At 47.6% G+C, this 10,784-nt stretch overlaps 1 protein-coding gene across 1 annotated transcript in view; it reads right to left on the bottom strand.

Annotated features, from left to right (window-relative positions):
• The window catches only part of DNAAF8 (dynein axonemal assembly factor 8), an 84,447-nt gene that overhangs the window by 47,259 nt on the left and 26,404 nt on the right, over positions 1-10,784 (bottom strand). Inside the window, exons 12-13 of the mRNA XM_057372341.1 lie at positions 8,474-8,629; positions 4,007-4,201 (exon numbers count right to left, since the gene is read on the bottom strand). Coding sequence (XP_057228324.1) covers positions 4,007-4,201; positions 8,474-8,629 — 351 coding nt within the window. The remainder of the gene's footprint in view (positions 1-4,006; positions 4,202-8,473; positions 8,630-10,784) is intronic.

Below are 10,784 nucleotides of genomic sequence, written 5' to 3'. Positions count from 1 at the left end.
CCTTAGAACCCCTGCTTTACACCTTTTGAACTCCTGCTTTACATCTTTAGTACTCCTGCTTTACTCTTTTTGAATTCCTACTTTACATCATTGGAACTTCTTTCTTTACACCTCTTGAATTCCTGCTCTACACCTTTAGAACCTCCTGATTTACACTTTTTGAACCTCCTGCTTTACACCTTTTGAACTCCTGGTTTACCCCTTCAGCCTGGCACTGCCACACTGCAGGACTGCTCCTGCCAGGTCTGCATTGGGGAAGCACATGTGCAGTGTTTGGGGTGTTTTATCCCTCCCTGGTGCCCAGCTCAGCTGTACAGCAATCAAATCTTGCAAGCTCTGGAGGAGGAAAGCCCAGCCCTGAGCAGTGCAGTAAATCTGGCTGCTCACAGCAGAACGAGGACTTCTTTGGCATAAAATAAAAGTTCTTTCWGCTGCTAAGCTCAGGATGCAAGCATTCCCCAGCAAGGTGGGATCAGGTCTGGGAGCTGAGCAAATTGTGCTGCTCTCCAGGGAGCAGCTCCACCCCAAACCACRGCCCAGCTTGGGTGCTGCTCACACAGCATGAAATGAGAAGGRACACATGAGGCAATAACCCCAAATCAAACCATAATCACAGCAGCACAGCAACTGAACCCCAGCAAACCCCAGTCCCTGCAGTCTGGGGTGTGTGAAAGGCAATGCCCACACAGCCAGAGGCCTCAAGAGTGGGGTGAGAAGCTGAGGTGGTGATGAGGAGCAGTTCCCTGAGCACGCCTCCCCCAGCACTGAAGGGAAAAGAAATTCCAGCAAAAGGCAGTGGAAGATGCTGAAGGCAACTGRGCAGGGCCAAGGGCATGGTGCTTGTCAGTGCAATCATGTCACAGCACTCCGAGGCTGAACCCACAGAGCTCAGAGTGTTCTCACCCAGCTCAGGCTCAAACACACACTCACAGACCTGAAAGATCCTCTGGAAGTGCCCCCACTCCCTCTTCAGAGGCTGCACACAGAGCTCCAAATCTGTGCCTCAACTGTGCAGAGCAACAAACGCTGCATCCGGGGCTGCTTTGCCACAGGGATTTCAGATTCCAGCAGCAAYGTTCAGCTCCTCAYGTATCCTACATGGTTATTCAGARCTTCAAATAAAATATGTGACTTTCAAAGCTGATGTGTGTGAGAGCTCCTATGGCAACACAGTTAACATCAGCTCCAGCAGGGAAAGCCCCAAAATCTGAAAAAACACATGAAAGAACTGCTCTACTTTGTGCCAGCCCCCTGCCACACATCAACCTTCCTATTAGGTCGGTCTGTGCTGCTGGATTTTTTTTTTAGCAGGATTGGGCAATATCGGGGCAAATTCACGCTCCCTGCACCCACTTCTGGGATTCTTATCTACGATTAGCCAGAAAAAAAAAATTAAAATGGAGTTTTGCTTAAGCAAAAAGTAAGAAGGGAACTTTGTGCAGACCTGCCCTTCCTCACTACTATCTCAAAAACCTACACAAACTTTGTGTCAGAGCAGGGAAGTTACTACAGGGGCAGCATGAGGGGAACTGATCACCAGGAGGTGCAACAAAATCAATTTTCTGGAACAACCAGTAAAAAAATCTTGTTCATCGTGACTTAGGGATGTCTGTGTGTCTGGTTYCCCTTCTTCCTTCAAACCTCCCTGAAAACACTGCTATGCCCTGACTCTGTCCTGACAGGCACCTGCACAGGCTGGGAGYTCGAGATGCTCTGGAAGGTGACCATTAGGGACTGCACTCTTAGGGCAAATATCCCAGTGCCCAGAAAACCAAAGGGGAGGAAGAGAATTCCAGCATGGACCACACAGAGGAAAAGCAGAATCTACACTGACTCTGTGTGTTGTCTGTATCCCCAAGGTGAATGCTTGCATCCTGAGCTTAGCAGCAGAAAGAACTTTTATTTCATGCTAAAATGAAGAAATCCTCGTTCTGCTGCCAGGGCAGCTTGCAGTTAACAGCTTCCACAGGGATGGTGTCACTCCCAGCCCAACCTGGGCTTTAATGACTGCACTGTGAGCTGCTGCTCCTATCAGSACTGAATTGCTGCAGGTTAATGGGCTCAGTGCACAGCACTCATAAAAAYGCCTCTGAAAACACCAGCACAGGCAGAGCAATCTGTTTGGGGTCCAGAACAGACAGAAAATCCAGCAGACAAATTGCCTAAAAACAAGACATTGGCTCATGAACTAACAAACAAAAAGCATAAAGGTTATTACAATTACTGCTGGCAATTGCTCCCCAGATCACACACAGAGCTGCTCAGTACAGCYTCCCTCTCCCTCCATTTCTACTCATTTTTTTTTCACCACGCTACCAGGATTTCTCTCTCAGACTCTGATYTAGCTGGAGCAAAAGCAGGGATTCACTAAACACTCCTCCAAGCATGTGGGAGAAGGTTCTTTGGGCTGCTTAGTTTTGTCCACAGTGCCTCAAAACAAATACAAATGTACAAAAAGCAAAGCATGGATCACTGGTCTTGTACCAAGCCTTCAGACCAAAGAAGTTAAAAGAATATGATCCYGGATTTTCTGTGCAGCACTTTTGGGTTGTATTTTAATGACACTTGGGAACATTCTCAGTTGGTAGCACTTKGCAAAGCTCCAGGGCAGACATCAGGGTGAGCTGCTGCCTGCTGAGAGCGTGGCTCATTGAGCCCTGCTTTGGAAATCAGCTTTTCTGCCCAAACAGCTATAAAAACGTGGCTGTCCCACCCTGGAAGTGTTCAAGGTTGGATGGGGCTTGGAGCACCCAGCACAGTGGAAGGTATCCACAGTGATGGATGAGATGAGCTTTGAGGTCCCTYYCAACCCAAACCCTGCTGTGATTCCATAGCTCTGTGAAAAAGCCACAGCACTCAGTGGTCTCAGCCTCACTCAGTCCTGGGAGGCACAAAGCACATGATCTTGGGAARAGAATGTGGTTTTTAAATTGACATCATGTTTTCCACGGCATCAAGGCAAAGATCCACCCCCAGAAAGTGCCTGCTATCTTGCTGTTCAATTCCTAATGATTTATAATTCCCCTAATAAGGGATTTGCATAAAAGCCCTGGCTGTTTTAAATGATGCCTTATTTTATGCCTTAAAAGCATGGAGCAGATTTATCTTTTACGAGTATGTCAGACTCTTTATGGCTCTTGCTTCTGCTTGAAAGCCACAGTGACTGCAAATCAACAACACTAAGCCTCCTTTTCCTGCACACAAGTGGGATAAACCTTTAGGCAAATTGCTAAGTGTACTGCTAAACCCCTAAGCCTTCATGGCATTGATTCTCACAGAGTCATAGTAATCCCCAAATCTGGTTGCAATGGCTGAAAAGTTCTCATGCTCCATTATTTTCAAAATTAAAAGTTCATTGTGAACAAGAATCGCAGGCTTTGCCATTCCCTGGAATTGTTTCTCAAGGGTTTTGTTCAWCTAGAAATGTTGGGGAAAGACCACGGTTGTCTGGAATAAACAGCACTGGARTAAACAGAACATTCCCTCAAAAGGGATAGAAGTCAGGTCATATGAAGGGCTGTTTTGAAAATCCACTCTAAATATTTATACCAAGGTAGAAGAGGCTGGTAAAGGACTAAAAGCAACAGTGGATGCCCTCAAGGAATAAATTCCCCTGAAAAGGATAAGGAGTTCTTGTAACATTTCATTCACTGGAATATTTGTTACAGRGTACTTGTTAATCTGACAGAAGTGAAAGGTTAATTATTATTCTACTTATAGACAGCAGTGAGTGTTCCTGAACAGGTTTCCAGGCAGGCAAGASATTGGAAGCACTTGGTTTGGAGAGGAGCTTTGTCCTTGTAACTCACACTCTTCCCTGGAAATCCACAGATATTAAAATCTCAGAACTGAATCACTGAATATTCTAATATTGGAAGTGTTTGTTCGCAAACTCTGTTTAAATCCTTTGCTAAAGCAAATGAGAATATCTGTCAACACTGKAAGAACAAATTTTACTGGACCTCAGAAAAAAATTACCAGGAGACCAAGAACTTGTGTACAGTACCTGAGGGTCAGGATTGACAGCAGTGATGTTACTGAGGAGGACAGAGGGGATTTCAGGGACAAGTGGGCACAGCTGGTTTTGGAAATGACTGGCCAGTTCATCTCTCCACCAGATAACATCTGGGAACCATGTAGAGGTGAGAAATGCAGAAATCTTCTGGTAAAAGCTGGATGTTCCTTGGAGATCTCCTGCAGTCTGCAAAGAGCCAGAGGTTAAAAAGCTTTGGTGACAGCTTCAGGAACTCCCTGTTTGTACCTTGCACAGCAGCAGCTCCTCCTCTGCCCACAGCCACCCCAGACTCCTGTTCCACACATTTCCCCCCGGATTCCCCAAACCAACCACTAGGTGTGACACCCTGCACCTCCCACACCACCACACCCTGCAGCCCATGCTCAGGCCATCCTCCAGCCCACAAATCCTGCTCCAGAGCAGATCCCACCATGCTCAGAGCGGGAGAAAAGGCCACAAACGGACCATAAACCAGCCCAACACAATGCAACATTAACTTGCAAAGGGTTTCATAGAGATGTAAATGAAAACAGTCATTAATGCCCCATCCCTGCAAGGCCAGAGTGGATGGGGCACTGAGCAATCTGGTCCAGTGGAAATTGTCCCTGCCCATGGCAGGGGGCTGGAATTAGATGATCTTCAAGGTCCTTTCCAACCCAAATAATTCTGTGATTTTTTTTAAGACTGAGACTAATATGATTCATTAATATTAAAAACTCCACTGCTRAATTACCATCATTTAACCTTCCCTCTAAGCCTCATTGTTCTTCAGGTTGATTCTTAATTAGCAGGACTTTCAGAGAACAAAACCAGTGACCTCCAGGAGACCTAATTAGAAATTAACAGACTCAACAATTGTGCAGAGCATCTTCTCTCCACCTGGTGCTCGAGGGAAGTGATGGTCCCGCTCTGCCCTGGTGCAGCCTCACCTCGGCTCTGGGGCAGCTCTGAGTGCCACAATATCAGAAAGATCTAAAGCTGRAGAGTGTCCAAAGGAGGGACATGAGGATGGGGAAGGGGCTGAGGAGCAGCTGAAGGCACTGGGTTTGTTCAGCTGGACAAGAGGGGACTGAGGGCAGAGCTCAGCGGTGGGAGCTCCTCCAATCTCTGCTCTCTGTGACAGGGACAGGACCCAGGGAACAGCTGGAGCTGGGCCAGGTCAGGGTCAGGCTGGAGATCAGGGAAAGGTTCTTGTGTCCCCAGAGGGTGCTGGCACTGCCCAGGCTCCCCAGGGAATGGTCCCAGCCCCGAGGCTGCCAGAGCTCCAGGAGCGTTTGGGCAGCGCTGCCAGGGATGCACAGGGTGGGATTGTTGGGGGGTCTGGGCAGGGCCGGGGGTTGGATCCATGATCCCTGTGGGTCCCTTCCAACTCAGGACATTCTGTCAATCTGTGATTATTGCACACAGAAAGGGAAACTCAGGGAGGAAAGCCCCAAATCCAATGGCAGAGAGTGGGAGCTCCTCGAGCCAATAAAGAACAAAGTGAAGGAAGGGCACGGAAAGGAGCCACAGAGCTCCACACAGGGCAGTGGGATAACTGGGAGTGCCTGGGAGATGCTCAGAGAGCAGAGGCTGCACAAATCTCATTCCCATCAGACCTGCCTGGAGCTGCAGCCTGTCTGTCTTATACGGGGATTGCAGGAGGTGTTTCACATTTGTTCAGACAAGAAACCAACCRAACCATGCAGGGATGTGCAAATCTGCCTCACTTCTAGCAGCTGCTTGGACAAGGGCAGAAATAAAAATACCCCAAACTAACCCCAAAAAGCTGATATAAAAGGGAGGAAACATAGCAGAACAGCTGAATGCAGGAATAGTTGCCACCCTAGTTGAATAAGGCAAGACTTCTTGTTGATGTGCTAAGAACAAGAGACTTTGCCTGGAGAAACCACAATTACTGTTCTATTTATAACTACTAGACCTTGGGACAGAGAACTRGAATGTGATAAATAATAGAAGATACACAGATTACAGTGAAGTGGCCAGTAAATAAGAAATCGATGGCCCAGAGCCCCCTTTTGGGGCTGAAAATGGACTCCAGGCTCCACACAKTAATATTAAAATACCATTTGTCATCATGGTTAACATTTACACATACTTAATCTTTTTTGCATAATCCAAAAAAGTAACTAAGGTTTCTCTAGATGCAACAAAAGCACCTGGAAACCAAATAAATTTTTTAAGGCAAGCCCTGAAAAGAATCTGTTCGTGCCCATGGGAGACAACTGGAACRAGAACCAATAAATGCCCCAACAGGAATTGTTATTCAATACAACCACTGCCAACCTGCACATTGACAGGACAGTGAGAGACTGAGGGCTTAGTGTGAAGAAWAAAACCCACATTTCTGTCCACAGTAGCTGAAGCTGCCCAAGGGCAGGGACAGGGGGAGACTYGCTGTCATTTTCCTCGTCCCTGCTAGGGCTGACATCCCAACTTTKGTTGTTCCTTGCAGCTCTGATCTCTGCTGGGGAGAGCAGCAGTTCTACAAACGCCTCAGGGAAGAAAGACTGACACAAGTCAGGGCTACCACAAAGGTGGAGGCTCTAATGAGAGAGAGGAAACCCAAGTCCTGTTTGGAGGAAGTGCCCCAACACCTGAAATGTCACTGCTGTGCGACAGAACTGAGCTCARAAGTTTGTCATGAGGAAGGTGGGGAGGCCCTGGCACAGGATACCCAGAGAATCTGTGGAAGTGTCCCAAGTCAGGTTGGATGGGGCTTGGAGCAGTCTGGAATAGTGCAAAGTCCCTAATTCTGGCAGGGGTTTGGACTGGATGGCCTTGAATGGCCCCTTCCAATCCAAACCACACCAGGATTCCATGATAAGGATTGGAAAAACTGCAAAGTTTGTTCCACCAGGTTGTGATTTTACCCTTTCCAGCTCCAAGCAAACATTCAGAGCAGCCTGAGCCCACAGCTCCAAAAGTCCATTCTGTGACACTGGGTGCATACCCTGAGCATCATTCAAGCTCAGTAATTCTGAGCTTTGGCCAGCYCCTCCCTGGAACCAGCAGAGAGCAACCAGGTGAGGGGACAGAGCAGGGCAGGCTCTGTCCTTCACTTGCTTTGCCCCATAGAGGAAACATCTTGAATTCAGCTGGCAGAAACCACCACTAAGTCCTTGTCCAGTCCAGCAGAGCCTGCTCTTCCAGCCTCTGCCCAGGGCTGCTCAATCACCAACAGAAAGGCTGCTCATTGTTTTGGGCTGGGTTTTTTTTGTAATGTTTTCATGGTGACATTTGGTGCCAGCATCAATCACTCGTTTCCAGGAGCAGTGGAGCCACAGCTGTCAAACTGCAGCTTTTGTGATCCATCACAGAAACTCAACCTTTGCTGCTCCCAGGCAGCAGCTGCAAGTGAAGAACACTTGCTGCAGCTGAGGAGGGGATGCTTAAGTGTGATTTAAAAACGTATTTACACATCCCATTCCGTTTAGGCTTCCCATGGTGTGTCCAGCAGGTACAATGCAGACAAAATGCTAGCAAAAATAAGAGTGGAAAATCCACTGRCAGCTCACTGAAGCCACAAGTGTTGCTTTGAGCCATTTGAGAGGAGTTTAGCAGCCTCAGCAGAGCATGGGGCAGCACTTCAGAGGTTCCTCAGGAACAGGACAGTGATTCCTCTCAGGACATCTTGGGGACACAGGGATTGCTGCTCCTCAGATCCACCTGGCTGCACTTTCCAGCAAGAGTCACCCACACTGCTCAGGTAAAACAGGTATTTATACCAGGCCAGTGGCAATAATACCTGCAAAGGTGTCTCCAAAACAGGAATGAGGTGCTCAGGGGTCCAATCTGTATCAAACCAGCTCTGTAAAAGACAGAACCAGCAGAGCAGAGCTCAGAGCTGCTATTTCACAGCTTTGCTGTGCTCAGGACATGAGTTCATATCATGTCCTGCATCACCTGTGCCACCTGTATGTGCTGCATTTGCAGCCTGTGTGCAGTTTCACTGCACAGCACAGGCTCTGGAGTTCACCAAGGAGAGGGAACAGCTCCTGCTTCCAGGCCTCRGCTCCTGGGAGCCAAAGAGTCATACAAGATTCCTCCTTCTGGACCACACTCCTCACATGAGTAAAATACAAGAGGAAAACCCGTAATAGGTGCAAAAGATGTGTCTCCTCCAAATGCAGCTAAATTTCTGCAGTGTGAGGTTACAGCTAATGAGCAACAGAGAGAAAGTGATGCCACAGAGAGCAGGTTTGTTGTCTGCACAAAATCTAAACCCAGCCTGACTGAGGACAGCTTGGGTTGGCAACTGAAGGGTGAGCAACCCTTCAGTTCCCACAGTACTGGGCTGCTCCCCCACCCCAATTTCCAGCAGCTCTTATGCTGCTCTCTCCTGCCCTGCTGGAATTTSAGCTTGGATTGGCACCTCCAGGCCCAGTGCTCAGCAGGGAGCAGCAGTGTTTGCACACCCTCTCTGCACAACTATCAGGTGTAAATGCTGCTACTCACTCCTGACTCGTGGATCTCGGGGCAGCTCGGGGCTGAAGGTTCCTCTGGAGCCACCAGGCAGGCATAGAGGGCCAAGCCTTCCTCTCTCCAGGCCTGCTGCAGCCCCACCACCTCAAATGGAGCTTTGGGGCCATCCTTCCTCTTCACAGGAGGCACCTGGAAATCCATTGGAACACAATTCCACTTTTAGATGGACTGCAAAAACCCTTTATCTTGCTCTGTTGCTTTTGAGTAGAGCCCCACAACAATCCAGGGAGCACTCTGCTTTGATTAGTAGATTAGCTGTGGTTTAGCCAGTAGAAAAATCAATAAAGACCAAATTAAAAAGGAATAACACGTTGCTTTTGATAAGTCATAGGATTTATTTTCTCAGTGAGGACTTGCAAGCTCTGTCTCCCACCAGTTTCACTGTGTGTAAGCAGGAATTCACATTATTTCYCCATTCCAGCAAGGTGTGAGCACAGAGCCCCTGTCAAGGCTGTACAGAATGTCCCTGTCACAGCAGCACCGTGTGTGCCTTTATCAGTGACARCGAGATCAATCCAACCTCAGCTCACAAATCAATGCAAAGGGGTGATTCCTTTCCAAGTGGCTGGAGCAGGCTTCTCCAAGAATCCCTTCCCCAAACCCCATCAATGCCCACCCTGTGAATCCCCCCTTAGCCAGGCTTTCTTTGTGATGGATTTTTTTTTGTGCACATGTGCGTGGGAGGCAAACATTTTGTTTTCCAGTGTTTATATCAGATCTAAACCAAAAAGGGTAAAAAGTGATTTCTGCAACCTCAAGACGTAAACTATTACTGTGCATGTCAGTTTAGATCCAGGGAGAAGGTTCCAGGACAGGCCACACCTCAGCTCTTCAGGCTGCTCAAAGTCAGGTGAAGCAATGCACTTTAACATGCAGAACACATGAAAAGCTTGATTTTAGGTTAGAAAAGAGAAGAGAGACTTGAAACAGCCTGGGAAAGCACTGGGGTGCTGCAGGTGAAAGCGGGGGAAACCAGACAGGGAATCAGCAAAGCCAGGAACAGCAGCCACGTCAGCAGAGGTGCCAGATCCAGAACATTTTCTGGATGGAGAGAAGGGCAATCTGAGCTGTAATTCTCTCCTAGGGTACTGGTGGACACAGAAACTCTTGAGTCTTGATCTCCTGGGTTTTATTATCACCAGCCTCTAGGTGGATTATCAGCTCTGAAACTGTAATACAACCCCAGACTATTAACAGGGAGATAAAGGCATTTACAAACATGTTTTAATACAGGGCCAGGCTGGATTTTGAAACTGTTGCACAACTCAAAGTGCTTTGAACACTGGATTCACCTGCAGCATCCAGAGGATCATGCTCCCAACTGGCAGCACCCAGCACAACCCCAATGAAATCAATAAGGATATGCTGATATACACAAGCCAGTCAGCAGAATTGCATGGATCACCAGATGGGAATTTGGTCTAAAAATGCCTCAACATTTCCAATTCTTTCAATTAAAGAAATGCAAACTTCTTCGTTGCTGTCCAACACCATTTCAGAGCCTGTGCGGAATAAATTGGTGGATTTTGCCCAGTTTTTCTTGGGCACAAAGTCCATGTGAAYATCTGATCCCACAGCCAGAAGAGTGACACAGCCCTGGAAGCTGAGGTACCCTTTTCAGGCTCAGAGAGAGCTGCTACCAGTCACAGCTACCAGGAATTTTTAATGGGAATAACAYGAGGGAAGAGAGCTCACACTGCAGCTCGTCACGAGCTAACGAGCCTGAATGGAAAATTCAGGATCCAGGGCTGTTCCAGTGGCAATTTTCATTAGCACTGAACTAACAGTAAAGAATGTTAGCAATGTTTTAATGGAAGCATGAACATCAYTAACAATTAATTGTGTTCAAGTGGAATTTAAGTGATTTAAGAGCCTGGTGCAGGCTGGCTGCTCAGGGTGAAATCTACCTTGACTGCATGGATCAGTGTTGGTATCCCAGAGTCTCTCCCAGGGAAAAGAATGTGGCCAATGTGCAGGGTGTGGAGGAAAAATACACACTGGGGAGGAAAAATGCACTGTTTTCCCTAAGGAATAAAGGGAAACATAGATGGGAAGGAGAGAGGATGGGGTGGTTTCCTTAGAGGGGAAAAACGTGAACCAAAGGGCAATTAAAATGAAGCAGCTCCCCACTTGTTCACTTGACTGTCAGAGAGGGTCTATTCGTACCTACAGCAAGTGGTAAAAACCAGGAACCTGTGCCAAGGATGAAGTCTAACACCCAGCAGTCACTTTTGACAACTGAGAGCCTGCCTCAACGATTTTTTACTTCTTCATAAACTACAGA

Source organism: Malurus melanocephalus, unplaced genomic scaffold, assembly GCF_030028575.1.
Source record: "Malurus melanocephalus ecotype Western Australia unplaced genomic scaffold, MMel_1.1 scaffold_170, whole genome shotgun sequence".
In the NCBI taxonomy this organism is placed as follows: domain Eukaryota; kingdom Metazoa; phylum Chordata; class Aves; order Passeriformes; family Maluridae; genus Malurus; species Malurus melanocephalus.
This window is presented reverse-complemented; position numbering and strand designations above follow the sequence as displayed.